Source organism: Motacilla alba, chromosome 1 (assembly GCF_015832195.1).
Source record: "Motacilla alba alba isolate MOTALB_02 chromosome 1, Motacilla_alba_V1.0_pri, whole genome shotgun sequence".
NCBI classification, from domain to species: Eukaryota; Metazoa; Chordata; class Aves; order Passeriformes; family Motacillidae; genus Motacilla; species Motacilla alba.
This window is the reverse complement of record NC_052016.1, coordinates 104,355,231-104,371,104: the sequence shown is the minus strand read 5'-3', so window position 1 is coordinate 104,371,104 and position 15,874 is coordinate 104,355,231. Positions and strand designations below refer to the sequence as shown.

The window sequence follows — 15,874 nt, the reverse complement described above, 5'->3', positions numbered from 1 at the left end:
TACAGCTTGGTGTCTGATCTACACATGTAATTGACTTACCCTAGGTGTATCTGCTGCTGTATCACTGCCAAGTTTCAGTAGTAACAACTTAGTTGTAACCTGTAATATATATATATTTACACTTAATTGCTACTGCTATTGGGTGCCACTGTATTTGACTGTTGCTATAAATTCATTGCTGCTGTATCAGTGATTGTTGCTATACCAGTGCTGCAGATACTACTCTGCAATAGCTCTATATGTATACACATATATACATTCATATTTGCTTCATTTATTATAGGTGTACTTGCTAATGGTGAGTTGTGGTGTTTGTGGTGATCTGTAACAAAGTAAAGAAAGACAGAGGCTAAAGTGTCCATGCCCTGTGTATCACAAAAACCTATGGTCAAGGTCTTTAAACATCCACAGGCCAGTGACACCACACCACAACTTAAGCTGTGACACCACGATGTGACACCACATCACAATTTTAGTCACTCAACACCAGCTCTGACGCGCAGGATGCGAAACAGCCAGAAAAGAATAAGGAACAACACGCACAGAATTCTCTAATATCAAAATATAGCAATTTATTCAAGACACTGAATATGATCTGTTGATTCTCTCCTTAAAACAAATGAGCTACAATACACAAGGTGAATTTGAAGAAAGTGTGGGTGGGGGAGAAACAAAATAAGGGTTGATGTTGTTTCAACAGAACCTGGGAAATGCTTAAATGAGAACCAAGTCTGGCTGCAAGTCTGACACAGACAATAAAAACTGCAGAAGCCAGAATTCAGAATTTCAGTGAGTGGCTGAAAGAACATTTCTGCAATTGACAAAGAACCACATCTTTAAAAAGGCAGTAAGAGGGGAAAAAAAAGGAGGAAAAATTAAAAAGGGAAAAAGAAAAAGAAACCCAAAAACAAAGCAGACCCTTACATTTGACAAAGTGCACTTCACTTGGCTCTAAAATTAGCTATTTTTTTTTCTTTTTTTTTTAAAACAAATTAAAAGGAAATTTCTAAGATGTAGCATGGGGTTAATGTGTGTATAACCCTGTAAGTCAGGCCCTTTATTGCCCCATAAGGGACCCAGTGTTTCCTACATAAAAGATTCAGTATCCTTCTAACCCACAGAATATAGTGGTTTTTCAGAAACTGGTGTTTTTTTCACTCCCAGGCCAGTTCCAGACAGCCAGCAATAATAAAAATCCAGCAAGTCTCTGGATGGTTTCACAATCCTGTTTGGTCACTTAGGTTTTTCCATTTCTCTTCTGTTACAAAGAACTCTAAACAGAACTCTAGGAAGAAATCTTACCAAGTCCCCTGGGCTGTTGCTTTGTGCTGTTGCAGGGCAGTCACAGAGAGGCTGTGCCAGCTCGGGAATGCGCTGCTGCTGGAGGGGAGGGAGAGCTCCCAGGAGCTCCCAGGAGCACAGAGCTGCAGGTCTGGGCTGAGACACCCACCTTGAACTACAGCCTGGAAAAGGCTCTCTCCCCCCACTGTTTGTGTCCTGAAGAAACCACGTCCTCAGGTTAAGATTAACTTTTGCAACTACACCTCCTGCCTTCCTAAACAGCTCTCATTTCAGAAAACTATCTACTACAGCATCTTTCCAGTCCTTAGGATTTTGTGGAAGGTAAGAAAAGTGAATTTTCTTAGCTCCTCACATACACTGCTTTTAACTCTGATGGTCCATACAGAAAACTTTCTGGAGCAGCAGCCTCTCTCACACATGAGCTTTGCAAACCAACTGATACTCAAATTTTGTTTCTCTCGGCTTCTTACCTCCATGTAGGCAAGCAAAGTGGTGTTCTGACAAATTTAAAAAAATGGAAAAAAAAGGAACATGCGTCACGGACACAGCCCTGTTATCTACAGCAGCTATCCTGGGAACAACTATGAAACATGGGCTGTAGAGCCAGCCAGTCATGGAGCATTGAGCAAATTAATCTCTTCAAATCCTGAGGTTTGGCCTATTCAGGTGTCACTCAAGGGACAGAGGAAAGGCCAGAGCCACATCAGTGCTGCCCTCCCACAGACTGGCAACTTCTGCTTGTTATTCTCAGAAATGCCACCAAAAAGCAGTGTAGGAATTTAACCGTTTGCACGCAATGAGTGCAATCAAATCATTGTCCAAACAACGCTTCATAAAACCACATTATGCCTATGTATTCAAGTTCAAGACTCTTTGAGCAAGTCCTCTTTTTTTCAAAAAAAGTAGTGACTTTAAATTAGCAGGTACATGTGGTTATTAGAAAAGAGTGCAAAACTGCCACATGGTGATCTACAGCCATGCTCTTGGTGCAAAAAAATAAAACCAGCACATAAAAGCATTTAACACCAAAAATAATCCTTGATCCTGCCTGGCATCCAATTATCTGAGATAAATTACAAACAACCTTAACTATCACTAGTAACCATAGTTCCACGTAACTGTTTTCAATTCAGGATTAACACTTTTAGCAGTTACTTCTTTCCATTCTTTTCAGCAGTTGCTTCTTTCTGTTCTTTTCTCCTTTCCAAAGGTGTATCTTTAAGAAATGCAGCTGAAGCTGGCAGTGACTAGTTCCACTAGGACTAATATCCCCTACAGATGCAAGCACACAGAGAAGGAAACTCCAGAGAAAAAATGGTGCTCAGATTCCACGATGATGCCCTGGAGCTCAGCAGGTCTCACAGCACCAGTTCAGCCCGAGGGCTCTGGATTTGCTCAGATCAAATCACACCTCCAGCAGCTGTGGTCAAACCAAGGGGAAGATGCTGTGTTACAGAGACTTCGGGCCACAAGGTTCTACATCTGTTGAGAGGTTTGTGGCCTTTTTACTCTCTCCTACAGATCCTAGCCTAGGCTGTAGAGAAGACATCTGCATGACCCAGCCAGTTTGGAGGATCTAAGTCATGCCTGACACCACCCCAAGGCTGCCTTATAGTTTACAGCACTTTCAGTAAACTCTGCCTATGTCCCTTCTTTGCATTTGTCATTTCCTCAATCAGAGTAGAGCAGTCTTCAGCTGGCATCTGTGCAGGTGTCTCAGCTGCAGTAAGGAAATCTTGTCCAAACTGGATAAATGGTGCTTTGGAACTCTCCATTGTTGTTCTGATCATTTCACCCCCACAACTTTACAGTGGTTTACACATTGAGATGGAACTTACATATGATGTCGTAACCTAAAGAATTCACTGCTCCTGAGCACCACACTGAGGACACCCTCGAGGCCAAACCTGTCTGGGCAGACAGTGAGCCTCCAAGTGCAGAGCCAGAGCTTTCCCTGCAGGATGCAGCGCACGCGTGGTGACAGCAGCACCACCAGCTGCAGTGGCAGAGCCTTCTTGGTGTGTGTGGTCCATGGATGGACAGGAGCTTGGCGAGAGTCCATTCCTCAGCAGTGACAGATGCAGTCAATGTATTTCAGTTCACCTGGTCTCACTAAGTCAGTGGTAAAACCCCACTGACTGACTGGAATAACGAATATGGAAGACAGCACTGCTCAGCAAGGCCACAGGCAGCCAAATCCATATTCTGTCAAAATCTGAACTATCTCTAGAGGAAAGAAGATGCACAAGCATTTTCTCCTGGTTACTGAAAACAAACAAAAATACAGACTAGAGAAAATTAATGTTACCGTTATAGTCTCAGGCTTCTGAATCTCTTTGAATAAGTTTACATCATCAAACAGCCATAAAAAATGGAATGAGACTATGTAAATGGCTGGCTGCTGGAAAAGGACTTTAGTAAAGGACTGGTATTTCTTGTATCAAACACCATTTTTTCTTACAGCACTTTCTGAGAGAGGACAGAAAAAGGATACTGCGCCTTTCATGTTCCCTGGACTCTGTGTCATTCTTTTTGCTTGAATTACACAACTGGTCTACATTTTGCGGCCGTTTTAGGCTTCTAAAACTGTTTAACATAAAAAATATTTCTTTTCCAAAAATACACTGGGTTCTTTCTGTTAAAAGTCATCTTTCTCCTGTAAAAATCTTCCCCAGCACTGCATTCTTATATAAAGCACTTATTACACAACTTGCTGAAAGTGCCCTTGAGACGCTAAGATCTGAAGCATGGAGGATTTTTTTTTCTTTTAAATGGAGAGAAAGAAAGGAAAAGGAAGTTGTAGAAGAGAGGAGAAGCAGTCTGTCAAAAATTTTCATTGTCATGTCCACCTGGCTGCATCTACTATGGGCATACAGGGAAAAGAAACAAAAAAGGGGAGCAAAAAGAAAGAGGAGAAAAAAAAGGAAGGAAAAGTTGGGAGTGGAAGGGAGAAATAAAAGGAAAACAAAAGTTTCATCCTAAGCCTGGGATCCTCCAGGCTGTAATATTCCAGCTGATAGAAAAACCACTGAACAAAAAAAGTAGTCTAGAAAATAGAAAGTGTTGTGATTACAAAGTTGAGCATTTCATCAGTACAAACTGGTCTTTGAACGTCCTTTGGGAGAGCAACTGTAGTGTCCAAATTGGAAGGAAAAAATACAACATCGCATGGAGGAGGATTTTTTTCCCTTTTGGTTTATCACAGCATTTTTCTCTTTTTTTTCTTTTTTTTTTTTTCCTTTTTATTAATTTTTTTTGGCACAGCTTTTTTTTTTTTTATTCCCCAGCCATCAGAGCAAGTTCTCAGATGCAAACCAAACAGTGCAATGCCTAGCTGGTGGCTTCATGCTTCCAAGGCTGAATGTTCCAGGTAGAAACCATTCCCTCCCCCTCTGAAGTGACTGCGTTTTTACTCCTCGATGAAGGTTACGGACAAAATACAAGTCACCTGTGGCCAGGGAGAGTCGGTTTCACGGTACACTCTAACTTTGTTCAAGTTTGTACAGTTCTGGAGCTGTTAAGAATAGTTTTGAAGAGTGCTTCTCCCCACACATTCACTGCTGGTCCATTTGAAATTTCTTCTAAAACATTTCACTTTTACTTCCGCAGATCTAGAACACAAACCTGCGGAGAGGAGATCCCGTGTTAAGAACCATTTGTGAAGGTGATGTGGAAATCCCATTCATGCACCCTGTACACAGGTGGACCAGCCAGCTGGATGTTACACTCCCCAGCTTCAAATCAGCCTCTCTCAAGTACTGGTTTACAGGCACACAAGTAAAGGGACAACCTGACATGGCAGAAAGCCCAAGTGAAACCCACACGTTAAACACTTAGCTGTGCTTTCACTGGTTTGCAAACAAACATTTTGGTGGCTCATCTCGTAAGATTATGGGATCTATTCAGTTCCCTAAATATCATGTCCACTTCTGAAATATATCCAAAACAGATGCAGGCTTGGCAAGCATGACAGTGGACATGTGCCCATTTGGAGCAGCTGTTGGGAGCCAGGCATGGCACTGTCTGAGATGGCACAACTAAGCTCAAACAAGTGAATTCTGTCATAGGTGTTCCCTTTGTTAAAACCAGTTAAAAATACTCTCCAAAGTAATGATGCCAGCCAGCCAGGTGTGTCCTGCACAAGCTGATCATGCTACAATTGAATTTTTTTAGAAGTAACATTAACAGCAAAAAATAGTAAGGAATAATCAATATCCATGGCAATATTTCTCCTCTACCACATCACAAAATCTTTGGGTATCATGCTGAAAATTTCCTCCTTTAGCTATTCCTGTTCAAAGGAATAGGAATATTCTATTGTGGAATCAAACTCTGAAAGCTCCAGGGTAACTGTTTGTTACAGAGTTGACTGCTGTGATCTGCTCTTCATTAAAGCTGACAGATAATCATAGAAACAACACAACTGTTGTTCTTGTCAAAGATGTACTTAAAAGTCATTCTCATCTTCAGGAGTATTCACCAATTCCACAAGCATTCTTCATTTCTGACAGGAACACCACCTCCTTTCAAAACCTTTCAAAGCAGGAGCATTTTTAATACACTACATAGAGCTACTTATTTGTTTCTTGAGCTGCCCCTGTCTTTGGCTCTGTCCCCAGGAGGTAAATACAGCATCCTGTTTTTTGTTCAAGCTCCCAGAAATCTCCACCCAAGCTCTGCACTGTTTGATGATCCTTACCGATCCGTCTGATGCGCTTGCTCCCACTTTGTCTCCTCTAGCATTCCAGCAGACTTCAAAGATGCCCCCGGTGCCTCTGTAGCTATGTACTAGAGTTCCACTCTACAAAGCAAAACAGCATGCAGACATTGGATACAGAAGTTCCCCTTCCTTATCTCTGTCATGTGGCACTAGGTTAAAAGGGGGAGCTATTCAGATCACCCAGCTATGGCCACCTCCATATTGTGATGGAATCTTGTTAGGAGAGAGTCAGGAAAGTGGTCCTTGAAATGAGGAGCAACAGGCTCCTCCAGAACCAGTAGGACTCAAGACATCTGTTTTTGTCAATTCTGTAACAGTAAAGGCCTGGGGGTTAGGTTGATGGATTATTCTCTAAAGTTTGCTGCTAATTCAGGTTGTGAGGTACCAGTATCCAGAATTACATCTGTGGAACTACAACGTCCCACTTTTCTCCAGAATATCACCAGTCCCCTGCATGTACATCTTTGTATCTCTATCTCCTCTTCACAACATCTAAGCAAGGAGCATCAAATTCACAGCTGAACTCAGTTTGCAACTAAATAAAAGTATCCCTCTTTCTAATCTACACCTTTGCTTCACAAAGCTGATGACCCAAAGCAACGTACCTATTTTCATGCATGCTACTTGTTTTAGCATACAAAGCAGACTGAGCAGAACTGTCCTGGGCAGTCACCTCACTGCACTGAGTGACTCAACTGCCATGGATTTGTGCCAGCCAATACAAGCAGGTTTACCCTGGCAGGCAGGTCATGCATGACCTAGGTACACACATTTTCCATTTAAGCTTTTGCTATTCATGTGTCATCTAAACCAGACGTGCTTCACATGAGGCAAAACAGTACCTGAGTATTCCATATATGGACACATTTGTCAAAGGACCCACTGGCTAGATATTTCCCATCAGGACTAAAAGCTACACTGTAGACAGGCTCTTGATGCTTTGTTAAGGTGTGGATGCAGACTCCTCGGTCAACGTCCCACAGCCGAACCGTGGAATCAAACGAAGCACTGCAAGAAACATTCCAACAGGAGAATTTAATAAGCTGGGTGTTAATCCATTTGTACTGTGATACTGTAGATGTTATAAGAGAATACCACAGGGTTTTCTTCCCCTTGGCTAAGCAAGACATAATGTTTCAAACAGAAAAGCTAAAATGTACCACAGCCTGTATATTTTTATCTTAATAACTACAGCTATAGAACTGAATTCTTGTATGAGGGCCCTTAGGGCCTAGGTAGGTGTGCTCTATGTAGCCCTAAGAAGGTCATGCTCCCCACTTTTGATATTCTACCTCCTGTTATCCAGAAAGGAATCATATCCATGTCATTAATAGGATAAATAAGTCCAGAGAGATCTTACTCCTAATGGACTCACCCTGATTAATGAATTAGCATTTTACAGTTCTCTAGAACTGCGCCTCTTTTCACTTTGTTTCAGTGATATTTTTGCTACATGCCATTTAAATCCCAAACTGTGGGCTTGGAGAAAGGCACAGGAAATAATTTGCATTAAAAATAGTATTAAAAGAATAACTCCAGGAAAGTGGGGTTCTTCCATGTCCACTCCCAGACTAAGGAGTTTTGATACAGCTTCTCTACACTGCACATGCCATGAGCCGATCTGACAAATCCACCATACTGCCATCAACTGGCACTCTACAAATAAATGTATCTTCTAAGCTCAAAGAAGAATTTTGCACAGATTTTCAAGTCGAACTTCAAAGACTATCCAAGCTTTTCTCTATTAGCTAAGAAGGCTATGAAAATTTTCTCTAACTGCCCAGGTGAGTTGCATGACTCCAGTTAGAAACCATTCCAGCTGCCTGAATCTTGAGAGCACCTGCTGCAAGATTTTCACTCCTAGCAACGCAATGCTGGATGTGAAAGTGCAATGCCGAATTTACAACCATTTTATCAAGGCAGCTTAAAAGCTAAATACCACACGATTAAATTTTCTTTCTTTGTTCCCCTTCTTTTTTCAAATATGAATCCTTGCCCTTTGTATCCATCCTCCTAACTTACATACACAGATACTTTTTAGTGGAATTGTCTGCAGGAAGACTGATGGCAAACTGACAGTAGGGTTACATGTCAAAAAGATGATTCTTCTTCTTGGCAGGCAAGAAAAAGAAGTATTTTTTACCTTGCTAACATGATGTTGGAGTTCGGGTTGCTGGTGCCTGGTCCTGTAGGGCTCCATTTGATAGTGTAAATCTCTTTGCTGTGAGCCTGAAGATCATGTACACAGGTATCTTGCTTCATACTCCATATCTAAATCAGAGAAATAATGAAGGAGGAAAATGGCAACATTATTAATCTCTTCTCAGCTGAATTATTTCAGTTCTGTGTTATTCTTACCACTTGTTTAATTGAGATCTCAACTCACCTGAATACACATCAATATAATGTATTAATGCAGCAATTTGGCACATACATTAAAATAACTCCAGTAGGGAGAAGAGTTACACATTTAATAGTATTTATTAAACAGATAAGAACCAAAGAATTGCTGTACTTCCAAAAGCCCGTAACTATTTTCACAGAGAAGTTTATCTATTTGAATTAGTTTAACCAGAATTTTATTCATACATTGCAACAGCAGACATTTTAAAGAATGAGAAGAAAATTGCAGCAACCGCTTAGAACACAGCAATTTTCTCTTATGCTAGTAAAATTTTCCTTTTCCTCCTGAACTCCATTTGTCTCCCTCCTGTTTTTAACAGTACAAAAGATGGAAGACAGTCAACTGTTTCTGTAGTGTTACATGGCCAAATACTTCAGTGTAAGATGAAGAATATGCTCAATAGAGCTGACACATAATTTAATACTTCTTTTTGTCAGCTAACTGAGAAAGTAAGATGAAAAATCACAGCAGGGAAAATAACTCAAATTTAGTCAGTCAGTTTCAGAGAGATACCAAAAATGTAGTAATGATTTAACTCAGTTGTTGTAAGTCTGACCATGAGAATGTGCTCTTATGCTGAATTCCCACCAGTGTACCTGAGACTGCTTTTGGAAATGCTACACAAAGCTCAGCCATGTTCTGCGGCTGTCAGGCAGCACATTTCAAGAAGTTATAGGAAAAGCTTGTGAATTCCAAAAATAGAGAAGAAAAAAGTTGGAGAAGACTGATTTACAAAGGAAAAGGAAGAAGAGTAATGCCTTCATTTGGAGCATTTGCTGTCTCCGTCATGGAAGGTTTTTATAAACAGGTGAGGCCAGGGATAGCAAACCACTAGCTCTAATTCAATGGTCAGGAACTTGAACTGGTAACAACAACACTGAACCACAGTGGTTTTTAAAACACAGCATGCAACTGGGCACCAAAAAGATGTGCTACCACGGGGTCAGGATGTTTAAGCAGAGCAAGAACAGTTATGCAATAGTGCTTTGTGGCAGTGTGACAGGCCAGCTTCTCCCTTTTGCCCCTGTTTTCTGTAAATTTCCAGCTCTGTCACTAGCCTGTAATAACACATCTGGAATCCAGAATGATGAAAACTTCAGTGGGTATGTGGCAAAGACAGAGCAGAAGTCAGTCTACCTATGAACAGGAAATATTCATAATGCTGACATCCTCTTAGCTTTCATCTGCAAATTCTGCTGCTATCCCAGTTTCATGCTAGAAATGTCCCAAGCTTCAGCGGTGTCAATCAGCAGTGCAAAGAGATCTGACTCTTAATTAACACAACCATACTGCAAGGAAACTATTACTGGTACAATTCTAGCCACAAAACCAAATCCTTCCTGGGATATTTGTTTTCTTCAAGGAACCAGCATAAATCAACAGTCCAGCAGGAGAGCTTTGCTATAACATCATACAGCTACTCCTACACAGCCAGCCTTCATTTGATGTGGCTGGAAAAGAAAAATGAGAAAGGGTTTTGGGCTGCTCAAGCTCTATATTATCTATACTTAAACTATGACTTTTTTGTGACAAAGGCATATCAGTCTTGTAACACCTATTTGGATAGGATGCCTCAATTTCCCCACTGTTTGCTTCTGTCTTCAATCTTTCAAGATTTGCTTCAAGAAATATAGGGCAAAGTGGAAACTACTGTTCATGCAGAATTTGAAGTGATTACACTACCACCATTCTGAAGAAGACTGAAAAATAGACATATTTTTTGTCCTCACTTCTTGAAAAGCAGGAATGGGAATTGTTTTACCTTTAATGTCATGTCGTCAGAGCAGGATGCTAGTAGCATGCCAGATGGGTCCCATTTGATTGCATTCACTTCGTTCTGAAATCAAGAGTGATATTATTAAGCAAATATTCCAGTTACTGCATCGTACTGGGCACTCAGCAGAGGGCACTCAAGGTTTATGCATGGAACAAGTTCACCCACAAATTACAGTGCTGGTGCTTTTAGGGGTGAACAAAAGCACTGCTGCCTCCCCAACATGCTATTTAAGTGGCATTTCAGAGTGGAATCATCCTGTGCTTGTGAACAATACACACAAACAATCTTCTGATGTGTGCTCTGGCTCCTATCCTTTTGTCATTTTCTAGGATTTAAATAAACCCAGACACTGATGACACAGCATAACCTTCTTTTTAAAACTGGGGCATTTCTTTCATTAATGTTCTGTAGACTTGGTGATACAAATTTTCAACAGAAAATAATTACACTGGCAGGGTGTTTTGTTTTGTGGACTTGATAATTCTTCATACTGTAGCTCTACAAGAATGCTGGTCTCTCTAAAGAGAGGTTTATGTGTAAATGAATTCCATGCTGGAATATTCAACAGTTTAGGATGCTTTCTCTATCAGTCTTTCTAGCACTTTGTAATGAACTAAGCCTAGTGCATTCCCTTGGTAATGAGTAAGTTTACCATACTCTTCCGCAGCTATAGGTAAAGAGACAAAAAGTGTTTTATAAAAAGGGAAAGACTGTTTTCTTAAAAATATAAATCGGCCCAGGGTCTCAGTGAAAACAATCCTGGAATATATTCAAATTTTTCTCTATATATTTTTCAAGTTTCAGTAATAATTCAAAACAATTATAGATATATATTTGAAGTGAAAATTTGGATCACGTACAAAACGGTGCAGTTCATATAATCATAAAAAGCACCAGTCTATTGTTAGGAATGTACAACCTGTCACAAAATATCAGTTTAACCACAGACTAAGATAAAGGTCTCCAAATGCATAGTTCTGGAAGCTAACATCTCAATTACGGGTCAGTAAATGATCCCAGTTTTTCTCACAAATGAAACCTAGAAAAAGTAACCTTTGAGAGCCATTAAATTCCACCAAGAAAAGAGTGGGGAAATACATCTTTAATATATCTTATTAGATTAAATTGATTCTAAAACTGAACAAAGGCTGGAGGTAAACTGTTCTCTCCTTATTCATAGCTCTCATTTAGTAAAGGAAATTAAGCCAGTGGAAAACACAATCTTATTTAGGAATGTGCCTTTACTCTGCAGCTCATGCTACCCAGAAACACTCTCACTGTTGAGGCCAGAGGTGTTGCCTCCTGTGGTGATTTAGAACATTTTATCCATTCTCACAGGCAGTGAATCCCTCACTCCCAAAGGAATATACTTTTAGGGAAACAATGGGGTGTAACACCTTTGCTGCTAGAACATACTCTGCAAACCGATCATCTGCTATCATTGTAACGTTGCTGTGACTTTACTGCTAACATTTTGGATTTCTTAAACTTACTGTGTGTCCTTGAAAGGTTTTAACGGGACGATCACAGCCAAGTCTGCATACATGGATGCACATGTCAGTACTGCAGGAGGCAAAAGTAGTGTTGTTCTGCCAGTCTACATCCAGAGCAGGAGCTGTGAATACAAACAACAGAAGGAATATCAGGGATCATGATAAAAGAAACAGCTATCCCAAATAATTTTCCTACCATCACGTCTCTGGATGAAACAGGCTAGTTCTTGGTCTGTCACCTGCTGCCACTTACAGGGCTGATAGGGACTGTCTGAAGGGCACAGAGTATTTTTTCTACTCCAGTGGATAATCTGGATACTTTGCATGGCATCTACTTAAGAGAATCTTTTGGGTCAAGTTACATAAGAGGGGACAAAACTCTACCTCCACCCTCTCTGCTGCCAGCTATGCATATCATGGGTCATGTCTAGCATTCATCCCTCTGCAACCCAGTTCAGTGAAGAAACTGAAAGAAAACTAAGAAAAAATATGGATAATTCCATCTGGGTTAGACAAGCACGTTCCTGTGAATGCCAGGCACAACACATGGGAAGGTGGAGGTGTAGGTGGCTGTGTCCCTCTGCACTAGAGCTTTATGCAACCTTTGATACAAACCTATCATTCTGTGCAGGCACATGGATTAATAACACTAAAATTCAGTTTAATTTGCTTGGGGACTGGTTTTAGGCAGGTACATTGATCAGCCTCATCTGAAATGAGAGGAAGAGTTTCTGTAGAGGGTTTGGCATTAACTGGCACTGAACTAACAAAACTTTGTGCACAGAGAGCACACGAGCATGTAAGTAGTGCCCGTGTGCAGTGCACACACACACACACAAACACACACAGACACACACACAGACACAGACACAGACAGACACACAGACACACACAGACACAGACACACAGACACAGACACACACACAAACACACACAGACACACACACAGACACACACACAGACACAGACAGACACACAGACACAGACACAGACAGACAGACAGACAGACAGACACACACACACACACACACTCTCTTTGCAAAAAGAATGGGAAAAATCCCCAAGCAACTCTTCCAGCATGTCACTGCAGAGTGCGAGCAGGAGCAGGAGGAAGTTCCTGGCAAACAGCTTGCTTGTGTTTCTATGATTGCTGCTTGGGCTTTTTCCCTCAGGATAGAGTTTAGCTGCCCTCCAGAGGATGACATAAGACTTGCTAAAATAGAGAAATCTTCATTCTCAGCACTCTCTTGTGAGAAGCAAGTGTGCTAGGATGAGACCAGCATATAGGAAACAAAGTTGGATCTCTTCCTGGCAAAGATACAATGCAAATTCATGATTAAAATGAAACCAAGAAATTCCTTCCTCAAATGTGTTTAGAAAGACACTTTGGTGAATACAGAGGTGAAAAGATATCTGTTCTGACAAGCCTGTTACATTTAAATATGTTTATCCTATTATAATTTTTATGAACTACAAAACAAAATAGATCCATATCACCATCTGAATCATCAGGTAGCTCCTAAATGAGAATGAAAGGCTGACACTGTTTCATAGACAAGGGCTTTTTTCAGTATTAATGTAAAAGCTCAATAATTCTTTATGACAGGGAAGGAATTACTACCCTGCAGAAATATAAAGGAAGTTTGTGTGAGAAAAGCAGACTACTTTTGAGTTTTCCAATGAACATGAATGAGGATCAGGAAACAATCAAAGATCTTTCTTTAACTGCCTGTTTGCCTTTCTTTTTATGCTACAAGCTTTGTATTCCTATTTCAAAGCAAATAAAAAATAATCATTAATAGCAATATGCCTCCAGGGCTAATATCTACTATGATATGTATGAGTCAAAAACTTTTTCAGAGAGCTGTTGGCACCCAAAGCTATGGATTTACACTGCAGCATAATTTAAATCATAAAGTGCTGATAATTAATACTGATTCATTTATTGGTGTACTCAGGCATATGTTTACTGGATATGCAACTACATGAAAAGGTTTGAAAAAAAATCAAACAAACATAGTTCCTGATGCAAATAATCAAATTGCCAAAGTATTTCCAAAACCACAGGATACCATCCAATTGCATAAAAACAATTAGAATATAATAACATATCATAATAAAAGCAGCAAAAAATCCTTAAAAAACAAAGCTAAAATAAAAACCAAAAATGAGAGTGTAACAATAATTATCTGGTAATTTAGGCTTTTTCAGAACAAATTTAAGTGTGATTTAGAGCAACTGGATCACAGAATTATAGAATGGCTTAGATTGGAAGGGACCCTAAAGAACACCCAGTTCCAGCTCCCTGATGTGGACAGGGACATCTCTTACTAGACCAGATCACTCAGAGCTCCATCCAACCTGGGCTTCCCTGGGCAGCCTGATGCAGTGCCTCACCACCCTCACAGTAAAGAATTTCTTCTGATATCTAATCTAAACCTTCTGTCTTTTAATTTGAATCCATTCACCCCTTGTCCTGTCTCTACACAACCAGATGGTTAAAACTGGCCACACAAACACCTCTTTTGGAGTCAATTTAACAACATGTTTCTGCAAGCATAGACATCAGTCTTTATCTATCAGTAAATGTCAAAACTGGATTATTTAGCTCCTTTATAAATAAATAAGTTTAGTGAATATGTATTTTGATCAAATGCCCTATGATGATTCATAGTTTTGCAAAACATAATGAAACCCTAGAAGCTACTTATCTGCATAGTAACATATTTTGAACTAAAAACCTTAAAAATTACATGGGAACACCAATAATATGGAGGCCTTCAACACCCAGACAAAGGAACTTTTCCTTACATATTTTAAGATGACAGTTTTCTCCATGTGGTTTAAACTAAACCAGTTGTTATAAAGAAGCGCACAGTAAAAAAACCTTATGTTTTTTACAGACTACCTCCAGACTTCAAAGAAGTATGTGTCAAAGGAGGTGTATCCTGCCTAGACTAGACTTTTAATTGTTAAAATGCCACCTTTAATCCTAGTGTAGACAAAGTTTTCAGATTCCAGATATGGAAAAGAATTTGCTGTTAGTTTGTCCTGGTGATGCAAAGAGGACAAGGTGAGGTCTTTGTGGCTTTAGACTTGTGAGAACAAAGTGAGTAGAGAGTCTGGCTGATTTTAAGAAGGTTTTGTAGGATACATGCTTTCTCCAATCAAAAATTTCCTCAACAGCATTTCCTTAATAACTGCTTTACTTCCTTATGAAAACATATATGAAAGAGTGAAAAAAAATTTAAAAATATTAGCTTATCCACTTCTACACTTCAGTTGTGTCTCTGTGTCTCTCTCTTTTCATGCACATGAACACATTGTATTGGTAGATACAGCTGAGTTTTCAACTTGCTAAGAAGGGGATGGGGTGATTTGTCCTTGATGCACATCACTGCTAAGACAGCTTGTGTGTCAGTGAGCATGATTCTGAAGGGGAAATCAAGTTCTGAATCCACAACTATTTAGATTACTAGCTAGGGATCAGAGGATTAAGAGTCTCATTAACAAAATTACTCTATGTGCACAGTTTGCTGTTATGGAACAGTTATGGTAGATAAATAAATGCCACAGTGAGAAAATCTGTCAGCAGACATCAACTCCTCTAAACCAACAGCTGCATTAATAAATGAGGAGACGAGTGACAAAAATGCAGAGTATGGATTTGCTGTGCCCATGGACATACTTTCTGTCTACTGCTGAGTAACCATTTAGATTGCTACAGCACATTATTCACATCAGTGTAAATGTGAGAATAAGAACAGTTTGAGTTGAAAAGCATGTGCAAAATAATGTTTTAAAATTAGTATTGAAATATGTTTTTAAACACCACTGTGAAAGCTTGTTGTAGTTAAAAATTGATTAATTACAGTGAACTAGGAAGATGAGCACCTCTTGCATCAGAATCCAGAAGGCTCTCATGGCTTTAAACTCAGTTTTACTATACCCCTTTAAAATTCTTCACTATGAAAACGTAGTCACTTCAGATCACAAATTCAGCCATCATCTTACAAGTCTGGTCTCAGGTGAATTTCAGATTATGTCAATGACTGTCTGTTATTCAAGATTATTTAGTACCTGTGACATCTCCTGTCTTCTTGAAACAGTTCTACAAGTAACCATCCTAATAGCATTTTGCTGCAGCAAGGTTTTGAAACTCAAGCCTGGCAACTGAT

At 39.9% G+C, this 15,874-nt stretch overlaps 1 protein-coding gene across 5 annotated transcripts in view; it reads right to left on the bottom strand.

The window, feature by feature from the left end:
- Positions 1-550: 550 nt before the first annotated feature.
- Positions 551-15,874, bottom strand: part of TBL1X (transducin beta like 1 X-linked) — a 194,077-nt gene continuing 178,753 nt past the window's right edge. For all 5 annotated transcript variants that reach the window (XM_038145931.1, XM_038145958.1, XM_038145940.1 and 2 more), the window contains 6 exons: positions 11,697-11,818; positions 10,189-10,263; positions 8,166-8,293; positions 6,865-7,030; positions 6,002-6,103; positions 551-4,926 (listed from right to left, as the gene is read on the bottom strand). In XM_038145931.1, the coding sequence (XP_038001859.1) occupies positions 4,900-4,926; positions 6,002-6,103; positions 6,865-7,030; positions 8,166-8,293; positions 10,189-10,263; positions 11,697-11,818 (620 nt within the window). In that variant the 3' untranslated portion in view covers positions 551-4,899. The remainder of the gene's footprint in view (positions 4,927-6,001; positions 6,104-6,864; positions 7,031-8,165; positions 8,294-10,188; positions 10,264-11,696; positions 11,819-15,874) is intronic.